The sequence below is a fragment of the Drosophila erecta genome, unplaced genomic scaffold, assembly GCF_003286155.1.
Source record: "Drosophila erecta strain 14021-0224.00,06,07 unplaced genomic scaffold, DereRS2 tig00000021-arrow-pilon, whole genome shotgun sequence".
In the NCBI taxonomy this organism is placed as follows: domain Eukaryota; kingdom Metazoa; phylum Arthropoda; class Insecta; order Diptera; family Drosophilidae; genus Drosophila; species Drosophila erecta.
This window is the reverse complement of record NW_020825198.1, coordinates 17,524,177-17,547,254: the sequence shown is the minus strand read 5'-3', so window position 1 is coordinate 17,547,254 and position 23,078 is coordinate 17,524,177. Positions and strand designations below refer to the sequence as shown.

At 41.8% G+C, this 23,078-nt stretch overlaps 5 protein-coding genes across 7 annotated transcripts; 2 read left to right on the top strand and 3 right to left on the bottom strand.

The window, feature by feature from the left end:
- Positions 1-3,450: 3,450 nt before the first annotated feature.
- On the bottom strand, positions 3,451-12,486 carry LOC6544522 (multiple inositol polyphosphate phosphatase 1). Of its 3 annotated transcripts, none has more exons than XM_026977347.1 (6): positions 12,473-12,486; positions 5,407-5,665; positions 4,845-5,081; positions 4,539-4,780; positions 4,410-4,482; positions 3,451-4,340 (listed from the first exon to the last, which is right to left on the bottom strand). In XM_026977347.1, the coding sequence occupies exons 2-6, from the start codon at positions 5,659-5,661 to the stop codon at positions 3,744-3,746; spliced, it is 1,404 nt and encodes a 467-aa protein (XP_026833148.1). In that variant the 5' UTR covers positions 5,662-5,665; positions 12,473-12,486; the 3' UTR covers positions 3,451-3,743. The 3 variants fall into 3 exon arrangements, with proteins under 3 accessions (XP_026833148.1, XP_001973048.1, XP_026833147.1); XM_001973012.3 differs by lacking the exon at positions 12,473-12,486 and adding an exon at positions 11,957-12,103; XM_026977346.1 differs by lacking the exon at positions 12,473-12,486 and adding an exon at positions 5,862-5,937.
- LOC26526844 (cytochrome b-c1 complex subunit 10) lies at positions 6,575-7,179 on the top strand. Its single transcript, XM_015158864.2, has 2 exons — positions 6,575-6,784; positions 6,922-7,179. The coding sequence occupies exons 1-2, from the start codon at positions 6,705-6,707 to the stop codon at positions 7,061-7,063; spliced, it is 222 nt and encodes a 73-aa protein (XP_015014350.1). The 5' UTR covers positions 6,575-6,704; the 3' UTR covers positions 7,064-7,179.
- A 1,892-nt stretch (positions 12,487-14,378) lies between the features above and the next one.
- LOC6544521 (endothelial differentiation-related factor 1 homolog) lies at positions 14,379-16,371 on the top strand. The gene is made up of 4 exons (XM_001973011.3): positions 14,379-14,585; positions 14,686-14,809; positions 15,029-15,189; positions 15,545-16,371. Exons 2-4 carry the CDS (start codon positions 14,686-14,688, stop codon positions 15,695-15,697), a joined length of 438 nt encoding a protein of 145 aa, XP_001973047.1. The 5' UTR covers positions 14,379-14,585; the 3' UTR covers positions 15,698-16,371.
- Positions 16,372-16,967: 596 nt separating this feature from the next.
- Positions 16,968-20,310, bottom strand: LOC6544230 (nuclear RNA export factor 2). The gene is made up of 7 exons (XM_001973010.3): positions 19,821-20,310; positions 19,296-19,751; positions 19,105-19,242; positions 18,893-19,039; positions 18,658-18,759; positions 17,465-18,595; positions 16,968-17,405 (listed from the first exon to the last, which is right to left on the bottom strand). Exons 1-7 carry the CDS (start codon positions 20,127-20,129, stop codon positions 17,100-17,102), a joined length of 2,589 nt encoding a protein of 862 aa, XP_001973046.2. The 5' UTR covers positions 20,130-20,310; the 3' UTR covers positions 16,968-17,099.
- Positions 20,311-20,610: 300 nt separating this feature from the next.
- On the bottom strand, positions 20,611-21,521 carry LOC6544229 (survival motor neuron protein). Its single transcript, XM_001973009.3, has one exon. The coding sequence runs from the start codon at positions 21,379-21,381 to the stop codon at positions 20,695-20,697; it is 687 nt and encodes a 228-aa protein (XP_001973045.1). The 5' UTR covers positions 21,382-21,521; the 3' UTR covers positions 20,611-20,694.
- Positions 21,522-23,078: the final 1,557 nt, after the last annotated feature.

The window sequence follows — 23,078 nt, the reverse complement described above, 5'->3', positions numbered from 1 at the left end:
TCAAGTGCCGCGCTTAACGGTCCTCGAGGTGGCATCCTTAACCGAAGGATGTGACTTTTGCAGGAGGTCCTTTCCCCTTTCCCGCTGATGCACAGCGGGGGGATGCTCGGTTTCGGGGACCACTTTCGTCCTTAATCAATGTCTCCCGCTAATTGAGTGCTAAAAATAAATATAAAGTCAAATGAAATGTCTACCGATTCAACTTTTTGTAGGCTGCCAAATTTATGAGCCCAATTTGCTCGCGTTTTAATATTAATTGCGTATAATTTCCGGGGGACAACAAGGCAGAGTACGTGTTTTCTCGAACGGCAGGCGGAATGTTAAACTTAGGTATTACGGCTTTATATAAATTTATACATTTCATTTCCAAACATTATTCCAAATATAAGCAATAATATATTAATAACGTTACACAAATAATGGAAAATGATTTCACAGGCTAACTTATATGTTGGGGTGATATCTTTACCATTACTTATATTTTCCAACGATATGAATTTTTTCGATTATTAGTAACAATTTAGAACCCACCCAGCGCAAAGCAGCTTTTCTCATTTCCTACCCATAGACAACATTTGATCCGGGTTAATCCTTGCTGTCCACGGCAGGATCCCAACTATTTTCAGCCCCACCCGGAGTCCAAACTTCCATCAGCAATTCGTTAATGGTCACTCATTTGTGTGTCAGTGAGCTATGAATAAGCAATTCGAGTACTGCTCCGCCTGTCCGCAGCTGGAGATGAAACTTTTGTGGCCTTTGGCAGGAATCTGACCAGCAGCAACAGGCAGCTCGACTCGTGTGAGCTTGGAACCGAAGGACCCAAAGTGGCCTCCACATGCTGCTCCGTGTGTGTGTGTGTGTGGGTGGGTGGATGGGTGTGTTACCCGAGGAACGGAAGCAGGCAGGATCCGGGCCAGGAGCTTTGAAGTGCGTCAGGTAATTGGTTAATTATTAGGCCTTGTTTCTGCTCCGACTATCGCCTGGAGGCACTCTGCTCAGCAGGGTGGCAAGGAAAGCCCAGATAAAATTTAAGGGGTGGTCCTCGCATTGGATTACACAACCGGTCAGCAGGCAGTTATGGACACCACATATTCTCATAACTAATAGGGACTTTCCTGCTGGGTTAACTTCAAATACTCGCATGCCGAATTTCAAGTCCTTGCACTGGCATGAGTAATCTATTCCCTACGGCAGGTATCTCGACTTTAAGGTGGTGTTTGAGTTTTGTGAGTCCAAGCTAAGCACTTTGACAGAAGGTATATAAATAAAATGGTGCATAATGTTGCACTTATACTTTTGAAAATACAACTAATGAACAGGAAGTGGGGGTAAGCGTATTTCAGCCTCGGCTTCGTGCATTTCTGTCATGATTTTTGCTGCATACACAGGTGAAGCTCAACTGCGGGAACAATTCCCAAATTAGAACAAAGTCAGCACTGCTGGTAATCATTTTTCACTGCAACTTTTCATTTTCCATTTTCCACACACGCACTGCTCGCCCACACACCTGTGTGTGTGCCTGCTTTTGACTCCTACGTTGGAAAATTAATAGCTTGACCACAAAAATTCTTGTAATTTTCGTTTGGATTTTGTCCAGCTGGTGGGAGAGTTCATTTTGGTTATCAAAGCAATTTCCTTCTTTGTTGGCCCTACTTTTTGCAGTTTTTGTGTGCTTTGGTCGTTTTAATTAAGTCAAAGTGTTTGCTTACACACAAAAACTGTATGAAAAAAAACGAAATGTATAAACATTCCTGGGTAAATATTTTTGTTTGGAAAATACTCGTGGCTTATGCACTCATATCGATGCAATCTGAATTTTTGCTACCGTTTAATCTCCTCCTTTCATATGTCAGATGGATTTATTATTATTTAATAATTGTGTCGTATGAATGAATACTTAATAAGTGGTAAAATGAATTGACCTTAAAAAAGGATGTGTAATCACTTTTCGTTGGTTGTTACACTATTTCTGTGAAATTTTATACATTGACATCTCATAGATTTTTCCAAGAATATTCACTAATAAATATAAGAACACTTACATATTCAGGGAAATCAACTAATATTTATATGAAATATATATAAATGAACTCACAGACATAAAGAACTAATTAATTAAATATACTTTTTTGGGTCAGCATATAAGTTTCTCCTCCTAGGAACCTATTACTTATGCATGAACTTGTCTTTAAAGTAATGTTTTGAGTTTTCGAGAGGTTATTAAACTAATGAAAAATAGTCACTTAGACAAATCCTTGAGTGGATATCAAGCAAGAAATTCGTTGGAGTTGGAGTTGGAGAAGCAAAAGTGGCAAAGGAACACGTACACAGCCCCGTTCCTCAGGTGAACTACAAGGACACTCAACTAGCTGGGGAGACAGTCGGCGTGGATTTGGGCAGGACTCGGTGGTGGGCGGGGTGAAAAGCCGTCAGTTGGGCTGCCGTGACAACGCCCAAATGGCAAAATGGCCAAAACGCCGGTAGGTCGAAGGCGTACGAGTGAGCGAAATAAAAAACGCATATTGCCTAAATTTCGATGTCAAAGGCGGAGGCAGGTCACAAAGTCGGTTTTTGGATTCGGATTCGCTGGTAGCCAGGACCACGGAAATTGAGGGCCAAAGGAGGAGCTGAGAGAGTCAGGTGCGTGTGCGGTACTTATGAGTGGCACTTTGTCTGGCCTAATACCCATCATTAGAGCATTTAACAGGAAACACGTGACGCTGCATAGCAGCCAACCTGCCCCGACCCTTCCATTATCCACCTCATGTCATTCTGGAAAATCTAAAACAGTGGAAAAGTGCGGGGAAATGGCACTTTAAACAGGGCCTACGGTTTTCACACCCGAAAAGGATTTGTCAAAGCTGACTTTTGAGGGGGGAGATCCGGATTGGAGGGCAGCAGGCTCCTTCAGGCTAGACACAGCGTCGTGCATGGCGCACTGATTGTGCCCAGAAAATGTAATTAAATTCGAATTTCCTACAAGTTTTAAGCCAGATAAGCGACTTGTGAGTACCGCGACTTACAGTAGGGTTAGTACTTTATCCGATGTTGGATTACATTTATTCTAACCTAGTCTTAAATCGCCTTCGAAACTATTTATTACAAATTATCAAATTAATTTCGAAAAGTGCCGCTGAAAATACTGAAAATTATACATGTCCAGTACAAACCAACCAATATGTTTATTTTCATAACCGTTTTTCAAACTCAAAACTTTTCTTCTGTGCTATGGGAATTAGTCTTAACAATTAAATCTCAAATAAAACTGACACATAATTTTAATAAAGTGCAAGCACTGTATTGTTGATCTATTATGTGTTATAATCCCAGCATACGGCTTGAAAGCGCCATCTAGGGCTCGCTTGTAATTTCATATAAATTCTACATGAATTATACATTATACATGAAGTAGTTCCCTTGGCGCCAAATTAGTAAAAGTTCAAGCCGCAGTCACATTTTAAAGACTCGTTTTATTCAGTTAATATAAAGCTATTTCTGACTGCAGCGCCATCAACGTTCATTAAGCGTTTAGAAAAATCGTTAATTTGAATATTTCAGTATCTGGGTGTGTGTTTTGGTGTGTGTGGTGTGTGGCTTCTCGACTGTGTGAAGAATTGTGCTGTTGCTGGATTAAAAGTAAAAAATCTAAATCGAAAAATACTTGACTGACATCCGCCGCGAGGCGTCCCTCCATTTGGTACGAAGTTTGTACATTACGAGTTAATAACTATTCTAATTGAAAGTTAGTGCATTAAGTAGACCAGCATGGCGGCGAGCGTGGTGGCCAGTAGGCCGGCAACTCCGGATCCCAGCGATGGAGCACCTCCCGTCCGGCAGTAGTATTCCCCACAGTCCGCATCCGCAATGGTCTTGTACTTCTCGAGCACATCGGACCACTTGCACAGACCCACGCTGCACCAGTCCAGCTGCACCGCCTGCTGGTTGAGGAAGAAGACCGCCTTCTCGCGATCCAAGTCCGCCGGACAGTCGTACTTCACCGCCACGAAGTTGGCGGCAAACGGATCGATCAGGCTGCTCTTCCAACGGCGGCTCGTCAAGCTGTCGTAGTTGTCCGCCCTCAGCTTGATGTCGTCCTTCTGGATTCCCAGCGCAGTAATCAGGGTGAGGAGACCCGTCGAGTGGCCGAAGTGAGCCACCACATGGGGCGACACCGGGTTGCTCAGGTGGGTGAGCAGGTCCTGCACCAGGCGGCAGTTAAGATGCGCGTTTTCCGGGAATCCATACCCCGAGCCGTAGTAGTACTTCAGATCCTCCAGGTACTCAAAGACCGTTATTTGCTCCGGCAGGAAGGCGCCGCACCAGACGCTATTGCGATCCACCTGCAATTCGCAGTTGACCAATTAACCAATTAACCAATTCAGAGTAAGAGTTCCACGAAAAACACTCACATTCCACGCCTGCTCATAGCGGCACATGTCGTACATCAGCTTGATGTCCGCTTCCTCCAGGTTGTAGAGGAAACTGGGTACGAAGAGGAGTATGTTTTAGATCGACACTACTTGAACTTCAAAACTTACCCCAATCGAGTGGAGATATCTGCCAAGGTGTCGTTGTACAGCTTAGACTGATGGAACTTGAAGTACTCAGAGCCCTCATCCTTGTAGTTTACATCCTTGAAAGAGGAGCAATAGTCGTAGGGACGCAGCAGTAGATCCTGCTTGGGAATCTCGACGGGATGCGCGTCGTTTTGGGATCCGAAGAGACCCTCGGCGAAAGCCTTAAAGCTTTCTGTGGTGCGCTGGGTGTCCGTGTGGCGGAACTGGGTGGATGATGGTTACAAATAAATATATATTCCGTAGGTGTGCAGCCGTTCTGGAACTCACCTGGTAATAGGTATCGTTGAAAGTGGGGGGCAGCACACTGGGGTAGTACCGCTGGTACAGCTTGGCCGTGCCCCTGAGATCCTCGTAACCCTGGGCGGTCAGATACTCCTCCATGTCAGGGGTTATGCTGCTGTTCCACTTCCACAGCTTGATGGCAATCAAGTCCGTCTGGCACAGGGCATCCGTTTCGGGCTTGGTCCTGGCCACTTGGTAGTTTTTGATGATGAGATCGCGCAGCTATAAATGATTTTTTATACATATTTAATTGCGTTTATCGAATTCACAAAAACGAATGAAGGCCATTTGGTTTTGAATGGCTGCTACTTGTGCTGCAAACAAATGATATATTTGTAAAGATTACAACGTCGTAAACTTTAAACAGCTATAGCTCATATTTCTGGGCAATAAAACGTTTCCTAAATGGGCAGCTTGGCTGTTAATGAATTATTGCTTTGAGCCAAGTTCTTTGAAGTTTTTAAATCACTGAATAAATTATTAGGTTTCACTTTCGTAGGTTTCGGGGCTATGAAACTATTGGAGCTTTGTGGGCTGTGAGACTCACCTCGGCCACTCTGGGCGCCTTCTTGATCATGCTCGTCTTGGGCAGGCGTGTGCCGTGCCTGTGGAAGATCCACATCTTCTGGGGCTGACAGCCGGGCACCAGGTACTGCTTGTCGATGTCCGTGCCCTTGACGATCTGGTAGGCGGTCTTCGAGGAGAACTGGCGGGTCTGGAGGCGGGAGGTGTCCTTGCTGAAGCAGTAGTCATCTTGGGCGATGGCCACCAGTGGCAGCAGTAGCAGAATCAGCAGGCGCATAGCTCTGGGGAAATTCAGATGGAAATGGAGGATAGAGTCAGCTGGGAGGCGGCGAAAGGGTTGCCCCAACATTTAACGGGCCCAGCCTTCGGTTGGGCGCATATCCTTGAACTGTCGTCCTGTCCACTGGCTGCCTGACTGTGGCTGCCCTAATGGACACAACGAGTGTCATATGTGAAGGCCCGCTGGAAACCACCCACCTCAGACAGCGGAAAGGTGTGGCATTTAAATTGCTTCGCTGGCGTCTGGCAAGGAACTTGGCAAGACAATCTGGGAGGGGCCCACAGAATCGAATCGAATGGAAATCCAGTCGGAGTTCGGAAGAAATGCCAGCACACACGCACCCACACTGGGAAAAATTGCACTCTGATCTAGAGAACGATACATTTTAGCAACCCCATCAAATCGAATTATTTAAAATGTGTTTGCATTTTTTTGTAGACTGGCATTCATATCCCGATTTTAGGGCAATTGAATAACGAAATACAAACTTTAAGCAGATTTCATAACCAATCACTAAAGATTTTGCAACTTTATAAAAACTCATTTATAGTTCGTCTTATATTTTTCCCAGATATGACTCTTCCTCATTTTTCTGAGTGCATCCAAACGCCGCCAAGAACTAACCTAACTCTGGCCCTGAAAATTAGGCTAATGATTCTCGCTTGGCCCTGCTAACAAATTGCTGCAGTTCTAGTCCTCCACGTGGCTTTTAGTCATCACCCCAAGTCCATCAACCGAACTCCAACCCCTGTCTCCACCTTCACACTCCTTTTCCAATTAGGTCAGGCCAACAAGTTGGGATTGCTCATAGATTGCTCATAAAAGATTGTAATGTTTCAATTTAGTGCCCGCATCCGACATTGATTATTGCGGCCCTTTTGCAGGGAATTTCGATGGGTATACAATAGCTCATTAGCGTCTTGTAATCCGAACTGACTTCGGAGATAGTTTTAATATGATTTTTGAGTGACAAGCTGGCCCGACGCTTTACTTCCAAAATTTAATAGCAAGCGAGGTACTTTCAGAATCTACAAATCAAAATGAGTTTAAAGAAAAAAGTGTGTGGTTTATGGTGCAAGCACAAGCCATCGGCAAATCAGAAATCATTGGCCATAGCCTTGTAAGTGTAAAGATAAAGCAGAAATACAGTACGCACCAAAGGACAAAAGATACCCAAAGTTGCATTTTCGGCAGAGTTGCCAGCCTGACTTAAGAAGCTCATACAGTATTGTCATTACTTTTTTTTTATGTCTACAGCGTACCATCAGCCGCCACCTTTGGGCTGGCTGCAGCTTTGGCTGTTGTTTATTATACGGATTGGAAAGTAATTGCCGGATGGATTCCCCTATACAATACCAAGTTTCCTAAGCCCGAAGACCCAAAGAAAAAGAAGAAATAGGAAATGCATCACTTATTTTTAGTCTCTATGGCTGAACAAAATCGTACTCTCAAAGATCGTGCTTTTTACGGAAAATTATTCAAATAAACTGACTGGTATTCAATGTTTTCTATGTATTTTCGGTGCCTTTTGCGGTTTAATGTTTCTTACATTTTGGAAATGCATTTGGTGGAACATGCTTCCAAGCTAAATAAATGCTCTGCCAGTCAAAACACAAGTCGAAAGAACAACAAATAAATTGTTGCCACAGCACCAGAAATAGATGATCCAAAAACCACCCGAAAAGCCCCTTAATCCAAAAACTACATCTTGGAAAAAATGGGGGTTTTTTGTGTTTACAGATTCGACCCCATCGATCGCTGGTAAATGCAGTTGGGCAACCTGTTGCACGGATGGCATAGTAAATAAATAAATATGACGGATATGTGACGCTGGTACACAGAAATAAATTATTCCTATTGAATATTATTCAATTTCGGGTTGGTTAAATTTAAGGTATTCCCAAATACTTAGTAATCGAATCAAATTCTGTATAAATGTGCAACCATGTATCAACAAATAATGCGTTATCGTGATTGTACAGATTGTATTTATTTCGAACTTCGTACCAATGCCTTAGGTTTTCTCTCTGTGCACCTGTGACGTCAGTGGCATAGCATTGACAGCTGCAATTAGCTTGTGAAATTTCCAATTACATATCCCATGTGCGGAAGGCCAAAAAGCGATCTGACACACGCATCTAATTTTGCTGCCTCCAGTGCCATCTTTGCATTTTCAAGTGCAAATAATTGCCTCACATTCTCATCGCATCCAGCGGATTGGTTGCACTTCTCTAGCGCTACAGATACTTCAGATATTTCCCGATATTTCAGACGATCTGCTATCTGAGACCTCCTCCTTGGGCACTCCCCTAATCAATTGAATGCCCCTCCTTTGTTTGCATTTTCAACCCATTCCATCCCATCGGCATTTTTCTAGTTTTGTGTTTTCTCAATGCGAAATTAAAATTCCAATTTGGCTGCCATCTCGTGTTTACTTAGCTGGCTTTTATGAACTGGGCGAGCAAATTGGTGCCAACCCCCTCGTTTGTAAAACAGATTCGCCAGCTCGGAAAACTAATTTGATCCGCGAATAATTTGTAATATATGATATTCGCTAAATGTTCTCTATAGAAGTGTTCGTGACATTCGGCTAATTTGCCTGATTGTGTACATATATGGAAATCGCCTTGTTATATAGCGATCATATCGAATGTGGCATATTAATAAGGGTAGGGCTTTGAAAATTAATTACAACTACAGGTTTATATATATTTTTGTCGTTTTTGCAAATATCTTAGTGTTCTTGTAATATACTTTTGTTTCGGTGTACCCTTTGCCTTTCAACAAATCTGTAGTTCTTATATTTCTGAGAGATCTGCCCTCGTGCTGGTTTCATTTGTGAATTTATTTTTTTAGAGCATAGAGCATAAATCAAAACAGAAATATATTTGGCTGCTGTTTTTTGCTGTATTTCGCTGTTTCCACTTTGCCTAATTTATAGATGTGTTTTTCTCTAATTCTTCTTTTGCCAGTCTGCAGCACATGACATTGCCAGTGACTCAAAATCCAATTCATCGTTCCCCCAATTGATTTCTCCAGCACACACTGATCGATCTGGGATCGTTGAACCTCTACGGGGAAATTAAATAATTTTGATTACGAAACAATTCGGAGATGTGGAGCAGTGAATGCGCAGATACTTGCACCAATTGCTGGCCAAGTTAATTGATCACACACGCAAACAGCCGGCGAGCGCTTTCGAGCGTTTCGCTAGCGGTTTTCACAGCTCCCCGCGAATATTGTCGCCCAAAAAGTGAGTGAAAAAGTGTAGAATGCTAAAATCAAAGATCCACAGCTACTGTGCATATTAATTGGCGAGTGTGTGCAAATGAGCGGCGGGAGGTGGGCGAGTGCCAGGTCGACAATTATCGTAATGATGCTCAAGCGCAATTCACTTAAAATCCCCGACACGTCCCCTTCCAATGTCGCATATTTCATGCACACCATATAAAGCCAGATATTACACAGGCCTCCCGTATATACATATGTTGTATATATGGACAGTCTTGGGAGACCGGAACATCCATGTTCCGAGCTTAACATAAAAAACATTGGGACGTTGGGACATTGGGCCATAGGCCATCGGAAGACAAGGCCACCTTCTAGTTAATATGCAGACATCGAATTCCTCCGGGAAAGCGGCGTTTGGAGCCCCGGATAATAGTTCTTGGCCCGCCTTTGGGAATCTTTAATTAAATGCGATACCCGAATATTGGCTGGCGCATAAAGTACGTAATTTATCACCCAGGGCCCCGGGCGACCTTCCCCATTACAATTCCCATGGATCTGTGGTATCTCCGGTCTGGCCTGTGCTTGGTTGGTAAATACGAGTATTTTAAAATACGAGTATGCCGCCTGCTTGACCTCAGCGTGACAAGTGGCAAGTGGCAAGTGGGGAGGGGAATGGTGCTTGGAATTTTGAAAGAGTTTCCAAAAGTATTTTCGGGGATAGTTCTTTGGCAGGCGGAATATCTGACGTCGTTCGCATTTCGAATGGCTTATTTCCCAATGATATACGCATTCACTAATGCCCATTAAAAATCGAGAACAGTGCTGACTATTTTCGACGACAAACAAGGAAGCCAAAGGAATATAATGGAAAGTGTTTCGGTTAAGGTTAAGTGAGCAATGGCGAATGCCAAAACGATTTGGCAACGTTTCAAGAGTGAACAACTTTTGACAAATTCTGCAATTTATTTGAGGCGAGTGGTGTGATCGTGAGAATTGTGCTCTCTTTTGGTTTCTAAGTATAAAAGTGGCTAATTACAGTCCAAGCACTGCCACTATTTTACACTATGTAATCGTGCTCTGTGCTTTATACACGAACATTTCTTGAGAAGTTTAGTAACCTACAAATTGTGCAACTTAAAAGGAGGAAAACTATTTAAAACCTATATATATCGTACTTTCAAGAGCAAGCAAACAGTAAATCGCCAGCTATCGTCAAAAGAAGATAAACACAAGCCTGAAATAAAAATTAGAATAATTTACCTAATCCCATTAAAAATATTGTTCTTTGTCTGGAATTAAAATAGCTTAATATAAGGGATTATGGGTACATTTTTGTCAATTTGATATTGTTATTGAAATTTTTAAAATAAGATAATGACTCCCCTTGTATATGTCATAAGCATAGATAAACAGTTTTGTTTATATTATCAGATGAGATCAGAAGCCAGCGAAAAATTTATTTGCCCCCTCAATAGGGCCAAACATTTGCTTACAGCTTGTGCAACTTGGCCAAAACGATTTGAACGGAGGGCAGATGAAAAAATAGTGCTATGGAAACCAGCGACCAAATTTTCCAAGAGCAATGCGATCGCAGCAGAGGGAAAACAAGTTAGAGTCGTTGGCCTAAAACCGGTTTTCTCGGCCTCTCTTTTGGCCAAATGCTTGTTTGTTTGTTTTTTCCTAGGTAGTTGGCCCACATAATGGGCCGACACTCGCCCACGCCCCTCAGGTAGCAAAAATGACAAGTATTGAAGCCGTCGACATATTCAAGCAGCAAAAACTCGCGGGAATTCCGAATATTTTCTAGGGCTGAGCCCCAGAAAATCCAGATTCGTATGTGAGTTAAGCGAAATTATATATTTAATGTGTCCCCGCGCTCCTTAAAAAGGGGAGCAGAATGGAGCTGAGCATGGCGTGTCCAAGCGAGAGTCGCGTGCCCGCGGGGCCACTCATAAATCTGGTAATCCCCCCGAGAATTTGGGCATCGGGAAGTGAAGTTGACCGACAAGACACTTGCTCCAACTATTTGTTTGCGTAATTTGCCTATCTCTGTGCTGCTATCCACTTTAAGTGCACGAACTTAGATTAATCTCCCTGCGCCGGAGACTTAATTACTTTAAGCGCGTTGTTAAAACGCGTGCAAAACGCACTCGGCTCATTTGAGTCACTCAGATGATGCAAACGGCTGCCACCTGCTAATTTGATTGCTCGACCAACGAAACGCGATTTGGCCACGATTTCTGGCAAAAAAATACGATTTGATTTCAGCCTAGAACGTTGAACCTATCATAGGGTTAGCTGCACTGCAAGAAATTCTATAGTTTCATTAACATGCATGTTTCATGTATTAAATGCAGAAAAGGTAGGAGAAAAAATGTAGTAGTAACCAACCTAAGTAAATATGGACGGCAAACGGAAAAATGTTGTAGTTGCACGAACTAAAAGTCATTCTCTGAAACTTAAGATCTTTCTCGGTGTTTTCTGCCCTTTGGCGAATAAAAAGTAAAGTCTCACGCTGCGTGGAAATGGAAACCGAAATAAACTAAGAAGCAAGCAAAACAAAATTCGTTCCCAAAACTGATTAATTTGGACACCTCAAGTTTCCAGCCGTTTCCATTCATATGCAAAACGTCGAATGGTAACAATTTAAAACTATATTATTTCGCTGAGCTCATCACGAAATCGAACGACAAAAAAAACACAGAAATACGCTATTTGTTTAGCCGTTTGTTATACAACAATTATTCGTAGATGATCGTCAAACAGGTTCCCCAAGCAAATTCCATCTAGAAAACTGTGACTGCGAATTACGAGAATAACAGAAACCGCAGGTGCAACTGGGAAATAGCAAAAATTGATAGATGGAGTGCAGTCTAATGGATCAATTAAGTGCTATGCAATTGCCGCTGCCAAAATGATCGCGAGAATTTCTTGGCGCAAATTATGTGAATTTCGTTCTGAATAGACGATAGTTATGCCTCATAAATTGTGCTCATGACATTATACCATAATTTGGAATTGGCATCATCTTTGAGCCGCTCACACATACACACGCACGCACCTATTTGATAATTTAAATGCACTTGGTAAACAGTTGAAGTTGGGCAGTTGTTTCCTTAACCGTTTCAAGCGACTTAACCGCGACGTCGCGACCGCTGAACGCTCGAAATGAAACTGATGAAAACGCGCCCAAATCGCCTCCAAGTTGCCTCTCTTTCCATTTCCACACGCGGCTCTCCCTTTCTCTTTGCTCTGAGAAATACGCGATAAGAGATTACAATTTGTAAACAATTTGCGCAGGTGGGAAACCTCTGATGAGATGAAGATAAGAAGCAACGATAACTCATTATACTTATTAAAAAAGGCTCCAACAGGGAAGAACTACGACAATTAGGGACAACAGAGACTTAAATAATATATTATAATATTTATAATATAATATAAATATAAATATATATAAGTATGTGTATATACATATATGTATATATAATGTATGATAGTTTACTACATTATTCATCAGTTAGAAACTTATTCTTTATTATTATTATTTATTATTTAGTTAGTTATGTTTACTCACAATTTTCATTAGAATATGTACAATATATGTACATACAATCTCAGTTAAATCCAAAGCTCGCTAATTCCAATTTGCTGTATATTGCATTCCAAGTTTTTATGAGTCTGTCTAAACGAGATAATTTTTTTTTTTTTTGGTTAGCATAAAACTCACACTTTTTATTTATAGCAGTTCTCGTAATAAAGAATGAACACTGGTGTGTTCTTTTAATTAGCTTTAAGTGGTACATAAATTTAGACCATATGTTACTTCAATCTTTAATAATCACAGTTGAAATTTTGTTGAATCACCTGATTACCAATAGAACGCCCAAAGTTCACCTCCATCGATTCAGGCGTTCAAGTTTACTGATTTGGCGGCAGTAATCACATTTGCCTGATAACAAATAAACCTACAGGGAACTGGTGATCCTTAGTATAGATTTCACTTGCAATATCATCGGACTTCCACTCCTAGCAGATAAGTAATTGGCGCAGAACTCGAACAATATGTCTTTCTGTGAAGATTACTACCCGAATCGATAAGCAGATGACATTCTCAAGTGGCACCGATCTATTATAGACACTTAAAAGCCGAATAAGTTCATAACTATGACGTTAGTCAAGGACTTACTTGTATCTCAAGCCCAGGGCTTTTCTGTAAACTCCAAAAATCCCCTAATACCTCGTAAAATGTACTCAAAGTGCCCACTGCAATCTGGTAATTTATTATTACATTTATTAGTGGGCACTTTGATAAGAACTTTTGATGTAAAAATATATAAAACCATTTAACAATAAATAATGATATTAATTCCAAGAACCCTTGCATTTCTTATATAAATAAGTTAGTTTTTCTGAAGTTTTGGCTGTTTAGTTGATAAGTTAGTTATAATATAGTTTTAAGTTTATCTGCTCAAGGTTTTTTGTACCACTTTTTTCTTACTTTAAAATATTAAATCAATAAATTGTAATAATAAATATAATTTAAATTTTTCAGTTGTTAAGATGCCTTTAAAATCTAGCCTTAAGCAAAATATTATAAAAATTGTATGATAATAAAGCAAACTCATTAATTAAATATTATTTATCATCTTGAATACTATTTAGTTTTATTGAAAATCGACATAATAACATACGTGTATTTCAAATGGCCGCACATATAAAAAAGAAATTTATTAAATGCGCATTCCACTTCGTTCTAATTCAAGTCATCTTTAAAATATATATGACATTTGCTCTAATAAAAACTAGACTTTACGGGTTTTTCCTGATAATCAACTTGTATTAATTCTAAAACCTGTCTAAAATGTTCTTATGTTTTAAAAATTACTTACCAATTGTTAAAAAGTCTTCATAAGGCTCAAGGAGGCACAGTTAAAGAGACGGTAAGAAAACTTAAAAATCTACAATTTTTTTAAATATTGCCTGGAAAACTATCGATAGACGTCATCGAGCGTATGCAGGAGAACAGCTGTTTTTGCTGATATCGAGTCACGATAGGCAACGTTGCCAATTTCTTAAAATCTTTTGATGGAAGACCATTAATGGCAATACAAAATATAAACAAACAACAAGTGCTTATTTTTCCATGGCTTTATCCCATTTCTTTCGTTTAATAAGTTTAATCTATTTCCTGTACCCTTTTACTAAGATTTCCCACCTCATTAATTTAAACAGTGGATTGCAATTATACACAAAAACAGAGCAGATCAATTACAGAGATGTTTACAAGCACAATTAATGGCAATACAAAATATAAACAAACAACAAGTGTTTATCTTTCCATGGCTTTATCCCATTTATTCCGTTTAATAAATGTAATCTATTTCCTGGACCCTTTTACTAAGATTTCCCAGCTCATTAATTTAAGCAGTGGATTACAATTATACACAAAAACAGAGCAGATCAATTACAAGGACGTTTATAAGGATCATTTTATCCTTTCCATAATTGGAGGACTTTGAATAGCGTTGTTAAGCTAATGCGGCAGAGGATTTTTTAGTGCAAAATCAGAGTTAGTCGTGGGTAGAGTGCCGTTAAACCATCTGGTAACACTGAATTGAAGATAGTTCTGGAATTTCGTAGTTTTAATTACTAATAAAATCTGAGCTAAAGAAAGCAAAGCAGCCAATGTACGTTCGATCGAATACAGCGAGTCAACGGGGCGATTAGTTCAGCACTTTTCACTCATTACTTTTCATTTTTTATCGTCCACCACAAATCGACGAAAAGATGTCGGACTGGGACTCTGTGACTGTTCTAAGAAAGAAGGCACCCAAATCGTCGACCCTAAAGACGGAATCGGCGGTCAACCAGGCGCGACGCCAGGGAGTCGCCGTGGATACCCAACAGAAGTGTGAGTGCCGGCCAAACACTTCTCCCCCCATTGAAGAGTGACCCCCCTTTGCAACCATACCACTGTCGTCTAACCTAGAATCGTCTCCTGCTGCATTGCGTGGCAATTCATTTGCTACTTGTGTCATCGTTTCGTCGATTTCACAATTGCAAGCAAACCTTTCACGCTGCCTGTGAGAGATCCCCTCTAGTAATGAATCATTTTAACCCTCTCGTACAGATGGTGCTGGCACCAACAAGCAGCATGTGACCACCAAGAACACTGCCAAGCTGGACCGCGAGACCGAGGAGCTGCGCCATGACAAGATCCCCCTCGATGTGGGCAAGCTCATCCAGCAGGGACGCCAAAGCAAGGGCCTCAGCCAAAAGGACCTGGCAACTGTAGGTTCAATACTCATTTCGAAAAAACCATGAAACTAAGAGTCTTTGATTTCAATTTGAAATATTGCACTTATTACATTACATTGTATTCGATAGATAATAGAGGGATTTCTTCCAATATAGAAACTAAAGAGAACCAGCTTGCACATCGTCGCATTCTAGTTAACTCTCTTTTGTTTTTACTCCCTTTTACTCTAATTTATACAAAAAATTCATGCTGGAAGGCAGCTTTCACCTCGGCCATTATTTTAAAATCCCTTAAGAGTAGTTATTTACAATTAGCTCACCATACTTTCAATAAGTGGCTTACAATTGCTTAACTTAACCCACCTAACTCGAGCTTTATCTATTTTAGAAAATCTGCGAAAAGCAGCAAGTAGTAACTGACTACGAGGCCGGTCGCGGAATTCCAAACAACTTGATTCTAGGAAAAATGGAACGCGTTTTGGGCATAAAGCTTCGCGGCAAGGAGCGCGGCCAACCAATAGCGCCTCCCGGTAAGAAGTGAGACGACGCTGCCGCGTCCGCCGCCAGTGGTGCTCGACACACAACCACCTCAGCACGCAGCGCCCGGCAGCAGAACCATCAACACCCGGATTCTGGAGGCTGGAGCACTGTAAGCGGCAGACGCAAATGAAGCATTATCGGGAGGCTGGAGAACCAAATCAAATCGGGTCATACAGCAGCAGCTGCAGACGCAGCAAACGCAGAAGCATACAAAACCGAAGATCTAACTAATTACCACTATGAGCGCCAATTTTGCAGTTTTTTGTCCGAGCCATGGGGTTAGCGGGAATCGCAGCGCTTGCCACTTGCCAATCCCTCTACCGATAAATTAACCATTGTAATTGCCCAAAATACATACAATCACATACAAGATGCACACAACCCGGAAACGGAAACGAAGACGGACTTGAAACGCAAAAGACTTATCTGATATTAACGCGCTCATAGCTTGGAGTAGTGTTATTCGTTCATTTTGGCATTAGAGTTTGTTTTGAAACTTGATCTAAGTTATGGAATTAAAACCAAGACATGAAAGCATGGAAAACACTCGAATTTCTTTCAATCTTCTTTACACCCAATCAGCCATACCCAATATTTGCATGAACCATCCATAACCATTCAGCTAAATCCATTGAGCAGACACATTAAATGATATATGAAAATCCTTAGAGCTTAGTCGGACTTTTCTCCTTTGTAATTTATCGTGTAAGGGTCTTGAACTGTGCGTTTACAAATGCATTATACATATTATACAAAAACATATGCTAAATGTATTTAGAAACATTTTCTAGTCTACAAAATATTTAAATATTTAAGCAATGGCAATTTCTCAATGTTTATTTCCCACTGCCCAATCCCCATTCCTCCGCAGCTACGGATTCAAAGGGGAGGATATACATCTCCCGTACGTGTGTAGAAAAGAGACTTCTCTTTGCAAGTGATTTACTCTTAATTATCAAATAAATGTTTTCGGCCATCTTACATTTTAATGGTAATCCAAGGTAGTTTTATTGGGATCCTCGCATTCGCAACATAAGCTCAGTATTTATAACGAGGGAAACAGAGGAAACAAAAACCAGTAGTATTGCTGATGTATAAAGCATTAACACTGATCACATAAAAGTGCTTTTAATTTCACAAAAATGTAAAACATCGAGAATAGGCTAGCGGTTCGAATGGAAATCATTTTCATTTCGTTCGTTTTCATTCCTAAAGCAACAGGAAATAATAATAATACAACAATGATTCTTTGGCTTTTTAATGCCTTTTGATTTTAAAAAATTGGTATGTAATTGGTAATTGGTTTGTAAGAAATTCTTAATCGTTTGACTACAATTATTTTTGGATTTGCTTTGGTCAGTGACAGGTTAGGACATATTGCTTCAGCTTTAGGTGGATGAGTCCTAAGCGAAGGCTAAATCTGGGATCTCGCAATCTGCGTTCTTTTGAATAAACAACTTTAGGGCTCGCTCGAAGTCCCAATCGGCTTCCTCCACAATCGATGTGACCCAAGTGGAAATGAGCCCGGTTACCTCTTGAAACAGTAGCAATTTGTGATCCTTCACATCCAGGGAGTCCTCTTCAACCTGGCGTTCACTTGGATCCGGATAATTCACACTGAAGGCGTTTCGTATTAAAGCTTTCGATGGATTCGTTATGTGTAGACGTTCGTTGGCGATCTTTAGACGACGAGCTCTCTTACCCAAGCCCTAGAATGTTACAAAAATTATTTATGTACTATCAACTTAATAGTATTTTCTTAACTTACCAAGTTCGCCTCATCGAACTTAACCACAAACTGTCGGCTAAAGCCCAGAAGGACACCACCGATATCAGTTCTGAATCCGTATCCGGTCCTCGTGCTAGGTGGCTCGTCCCGCAGCAAACCAGCCACATAGATAACCGCCACTTTACCATCGTAGTGCATGACATCCGTCTGCAGGGAGTGGAAGTCGTGGGTGACCCGTGGCAGTTGCAACAAGATCTCCACGATATCAGTAGAGCCAAAGAACACGCCATCGCTTGCTTTGGAATAATCTTTGTTGCGAAGATTTCGTGCGTGCTTATTGTACTTTGATATACGCTGCAATATCTTGGGAGTCTGGTGATTCTGAACCACGCTGTAGTTGCATGTTAGGGTAAAGAGCGAGTCCTCGGAGTAATACTTGTACAGATTATGACGAAGCTCATCGTTTTCGAACTCCCGGAGATAGTGTTTAAGAAAGGCACCTACCAACTCGTAGGCACCAGTATCGCAAAGAAAGTTCTTCTGCACCGACTGGCCTGGATTCGTCTGTAGGTCCACGCCATCCAAGGTGGTCAACTGTGGAAACACCTCTTTCACGGCCCTGACATACTCGCTGGGAAGTCTGTAGTTGCGGCAGAGTTTATTTCCGTGAAGTACCAGAGACTTAAGAGGCAGGTTTCCAAGACTGTTGATACATGCCAGGTCTTGCACCCAGTTGTGGCTAAGATCTACCGCTCGCAGGCCCCCCATCATGCCAAGGACATGGGCTCCATCCAGAACAATAATCTTGTTGTGACACAAGCGGATCTCTGAACAGGTGGTCATGAACTTCCGCGATGCTACCGACAGTATGTAAGTCAAAATCTTTGGCGAGCTTAGCGAAACCACCACGTCCTTCAGACATTCCTTGGCGTGAAACCGTTCAAGGTTAAGCATTCGATTCTGTGTCACATAGCATTGCGAAACAGCCTTCTGTATACACTCCTCCGGATCAACATGATGCTGCTTGAAGGTGCTCACATTCATACGCAAGTAATAGCGAAAAATCCGATTACCGGTCGGAATAGTCATCTCTAGGTTGCAATTGTTTACCAAATGTGCAATTTGATCAAAGCAATTGCGCACGAGGAAAACGTGCTCCGTGTTAATATACTGCATCACAAAGAGTGTTATTGTTCGCAGAAATCTAATGGGAAACAAATTGGTAGACTTACCTTGTAATAGCAGGGATAAAATTTGCTCAGGGTAGGATCGAGCCTAATAAAGAAAAAGTCGAACAACACCTCCTGGTTGAATTCTTCAATTGGATCGGGTATCTATTAAAAATTATTAATATGTGTAAGTTGTCTTGTACGATAAGAATTATTGGAGGATAGTAAAAAGAATACTATACTTTTACACCATGGGACTCAAATATTTAGTTCCAAGGTAATTCCTAGGTAAACCCACCATAAAAGCATGCCAATGCTGGCTGTTCTCAAACTCCGGCAACTTCCACTTGTTATTTGCATCAAGCCGCGCTCCATCTACTTCCAAATCGATCTCCACATCCAGAGGCGAAACAGACTTGTGCAGCATGTTAAAAGGCTTTCCATTCTGTGGAGCAATTTAAAATCAGGAATTTGTCGACTTAATGGGAAGTCGACCTGTTCTGCACTCACCACCAACTTGAAGTTATTCTCCAGCGATCTAATGCTTGCGGGAAAGTTGGATATCTTTAAAATGGGGTTGTTCTCCAGGAGTAGTTCCCTGGCACGGAATTGTTCCAGCGCGCGGCACAAACGATCGGCTGACTTGATCTGGAGAAGAAAATTTATACCGGACCTTTTTAAGCCGGGAGGAGTCAACTTACCTTGTTGCCCCTTAAATCGAGCAACGCGTAGTCCATATTGGCGAGTAGTGTCAGAGGTCGTACATCCCGAATGCGGTTGTTAGACAATATAAACCCGTTTAAACGAAAGCGTTCAGTGTCGTTGTTGAGAATCACCTGGCACACGTTCATCAGGATGCACGGATTGCCCAGGCTTACCACTATGTTTTCGAACTCCGGATGACCCCCAAAATTGTCCAGATTAAGTAGTCCATCCACACCGTCCCTTTGAACCAATTGTTTCATAAGTCTGGTGACCACCCGAGCGATTTGGAACGTTGGAGATATCTGGTTCCTTTGGTACTGGGCCACGCCCAGTTGAATACTGATGGGTATGGAGGCGCCTCTTTCCAGATTGATGGACAGTCCCTGTTTGAAGAGATTATCAATAGCCGCCTTGCAGCTCCTGGCCAGCATGGTATCCGCGCTCTTTCCACGCTAAAAATCAGGAAAGAGCTATGTAGATTAAAATCCATGTGTCGAATGTTTAAGGAATGTGGAGGCCACCTGGTAGAACACCGGATAGAAGTCCGCCCCGTCTATCGCCTGGTATAAGGCATCCAGGATTATCTGCTCCGGATTTGGTGAGTATACCAGACGGCCCCTATGGTGCACCGTAATCTCGTTCCAATGGATACCCGGAACCCGATCGCCGTAGCTACTACAGTTGCTGAAGATCTGCGAATCCGGATAGTCCAGCTGGATGGGCATTGATCCATCGCCAAAGTCCAGCACCCTCATCTGGTTCGGCATTGCAAACGAGAAGAATTTACCACTTTTATTTCCAACCGTAAGCCTGCCAAATAAAGGATGCATATGACAGTGTTGAAAAAGGACGGAACAAATTTCCAAAACTTTATTGAAGATCCGTTTATTGATTTGAAAATACCGAAGACTGTATACTCTTTTTTCTCTATATCTGAAATTTATGTATTATAACATACATATATTGAGCAATTCATTTTAAAACAGATACATACTAAGAAAGTTATGAACGATAAATTTATATTCAGTATATCAAGATAAGAATCTGTTGGAGGAAATCTACGGAAGGGTAAGAAACACTAATAAATAGATCAGGATTTTTTTTCTGATATGTATATAGCCAGCTAATAATAACTAAAGTATTCTTTCGAAGGGTAGGAACTGCCTTAAAAATTTTCCGAGAACTCAGCCGCTCGCTACGAAATGTGTCACAGAACTGACTTTCTTAAGTGGCCATATGGTGTATCGACCATAATTTCTGCCTGCCTCGGCATTTTTCCCACTTAGCAATTGAAAAAAGATCCCACCATAATGACTCTAACATAACAATATTTAATCGGTTTCTTCGCTTAATATCTACAAGTCTTTAGAAAAGATGTGTTGAGATGAGATGGAATTATTTCTTGGATGTCTTCTTCTTGGCGCTAGTGGAAGTGCTGGCTTCTTTCTTTCCCTGGTAGAGGCCCGTATAATAGCCGGACATGTACCAGGCGGTGAGCATGGCCACAAAGTCCTGCTCGGCACCGTCGCCTTGTCCGACAATCATGGGCGGTACTGGTGGCATGGGCGGCATAACCAGTCCGCCAGAGATCCTGCCCCTTCCGGATGACTTGGGAGTTTTTGGATGACCACCGGCGGCAGCCGATGCCTTGGAGCGGCTCGGCTGCTCGTCCTCCTCCTGCTTGGAGACGAGGAACTGCTCGCGACGCACCCGCTTGCCCCACGACGGCAGGAGGTCCAGGAGCAAGACCTCCTGCTCGTTCTCATAGCCCAAATAGCGAATAACGCAGGTGCCTTTCTCCTCGTTAACAGACACCACGGCGCCCTCGTAGTCCAAGCCATCTACGTAGGTGGCCCTGGCGTAGTCGCCCACCTTGAAGGACACCGGTTCTGGGCTGGCGGCCCCACCAGCAGCCGAGTTCTCGGCAGCTTCTTCTTCGGCGGCTGCGTTCTCCTCCTCGCGCTTGTTGGTGGAATCTGCTAAGCGGCGGGCCAAAGCTTCGCGGGCCAATCCTACCGACTCGTCGTACGTCTTCACCAACAGGGAATCATCCCACACAGCGGTGTTCGCCTCATCGGACATATTGGCCAACAATCCTATCCAGGTGTCACGTTTTTAAACGAAGTTTCAAGCTCTGACTTTTTATGCGAATTCGCAGTGTGTTGGAAAGCGCGGGCTAATCACCCGCATTTCACAGCACTGGCCGCAACTATCGCTTAGAGGTGGACAACGAATTAGATAGAAGTGCTGAAATGTATGAAGACATTTTGGGCAATCCTTTATTTTGAAATACATTCTTATTCGAGCGAAAGAAATTAGTTCCTAAGTAGTTACAATTTTAAGAAAATCTCTTAATGCTAGATTTCTGCATTAACGACCTCATGGCCAGAAACTTTTTCACATTTGGTGTATTCTTTTGTTTTTAGTATAGTTAATTGAAGCTATTCTGATTTTTGTACTTTCGACTGTAAATACTTTATTATGAATTGTAGCTATCGGACACATAAAGAGCGCGATAATATCGATAGCTATCAGCATACATCCTTAACACAAAATAAACAAGCAAACCATTTGATCGTTCCGTGTTTAAAGCGAGCTCCATAACTTTATAATTCAATTTCAGAGGAATGGAGTCATTGGTGTGCCGAATTTGCCTCGGGCATTGTGAAAACGTCTTCAATATTTTTGAAGTTAAGCACGGCACTGAAGTCTCGATTGCTTCAATGATTTCCGAGTGCACTGGCCTAAAAGTGGAAAGAAGCGATCAGCTACCCGAAACAATTTGCACCTCCTGCTGCCAAGATGCACGAAATGCGTTCGAGTTTAGGAAAACCTACTACAGGAGCTACCAATTCTACTGTCAATTAATGGAGGACTCCCAGGTGCGCAAAGTATCGTATTCCGAGTATGGGGAATCGAACATCGACGGAAAAGCTCTTCAGCATAATGACCAACTTATAGTGAAGAACGAGCCACTAATTGAAGACGATTGTCCATTCTTAGACTGTGACAGCGATCAGTCCAATAGCCAAGTTTTCAAGATCGAGGTAATGGACAAAGACTATGTACAACATGGATCGGACAAAAGACGTGCCAATGATGGACAGCATCAATGCCCTCATTGTCCTAAGACTTTTTGGATAAATTCAGCACTTAAGCAGCACTTGCGAACTCACACAGAAGATCGACCATTCCAGTGCTCCCACTGCGCAAAGACTTTTAAAAGTGCATCACATCTTTCAGGACATTTTTCAATACACACAGAAAACCGTCCGTTGTTTCAGTGCCCCCTTTGCTCTTCGAATTTTACACTGTCTGCCAATCTTAAAAGGCATATGATAATCCACACAGGCGAGCGCCCTTTCAAGTGCTCCCAATGTCCAAAGGCTTTTACCCAAAATGCGCATCTTCGAGTTCACTTAATGAGCCACACAGGAGAGCGACCGTTCCCATGCACTAAGTGCTCTAAAAGTTATTTCACCAATACGCAGCTGCGCAACCACATAAAAATCCACAAAGAATGATAGCTCCAATGGCTTTTTAAATGTTTTGTTTCCTGACTTGAAACTTTCAACTGTACCTACTGTAACTTCAGAAACGATCACTAAACTAAAGTATTCTTTAAAAATAATGTTAAGTCTATTGAATAACCGATCCGAGCTTAAATGCCATTCAGACTTAAAAGCCTTTAGATAGTTCCTTAAAGTGCATTGTGTAACTATAAAATATTAGCTAAATGAGTCTCAAAAGTTAATATTTGTACATAAAAGATAAATTAA

Coding starts and splice junctions, on each gene's coding strand:
- LOC6544522 (XM_026977347.1), bottom strand. CDS start 5,661: ATGCGCCTGCTGATTCTGCTACTGCTGCCACTGGTGGCCATCGCCCAA. Junction 4,781..4,844: donor TCAACGATACCTATTACCAG/GTGAGTTCCAGA, acceptor TCATCCACCCAG/TTCCGCCACACGGACACCCA. Junction 4,483..4,538: donor GATATCTCCACTCGATTGGG/GTAAGTTTTGAA, acceptor CTTCGTACCCAG/TTTCCTCTACAACCTGGAGG.
- LOC26526844 (XM_015158864.2), top strand. CDS start 6,705: ATGAGTTTAAAGAAAAAAGTGTGTGGTTTATGGTGCAAGCACAAGCCA. Junction 6,785..6,921: donor AAATCATTGGCCATAGCCTT/GTAAGTGTAAAG, acceptor TTATGTCTACAG/CGTACCATCAGCCGCCACCT.
- LOC6544521 (XM_001973011.3), top strand. CDS start 14,686: ATGTCGGACTGGGACTCTGTGACTGTTCTAAGAAAGAAGGCACCCAAA. Junction 14,810..15,028: donor CGTGGATACCCAACAGAAGT/GTGAGTGCCGGC, acceptor CCTCTCGTACAG/ATGGTGCTGGCACCAACAAG. Junction 15,190..15,544: donor GCCAAAAGGACCTGGCAACT/GTAGGTTCAATA, acceptor TATCTATTTTAG/AAAATCTGCGAAAAGCAGCA.
- LOC6544230 (XM_001973010.3), bottom strand. CDS start 20,129: ATGCATCCTTTATTTGGCAGGCTTACGGTTGGAAATAAAAGTGGTAAA. Junction 19,243..19,295: donor TCGATTTAAGGGGCAACAAG/GTAAGTTGACTC, acceptor TTTCTTCTCCAG/ATCAAGTCAGCCGATCGTTT. Junction 19,040..19,104: donor AGAATAACTTCAAGTTGGTG/GTGAGTGCAGAA, acceptor ATTGCTCCACAG/AATGGAAAGCCTTTTAACAT.
- LOC6544229 (XM_001973009.3), bottom strand. CDS start 21,381: ATGTCCGATGAGGCGAACACCGCTGTGTGGGATGATTCCCTGTTGGTG.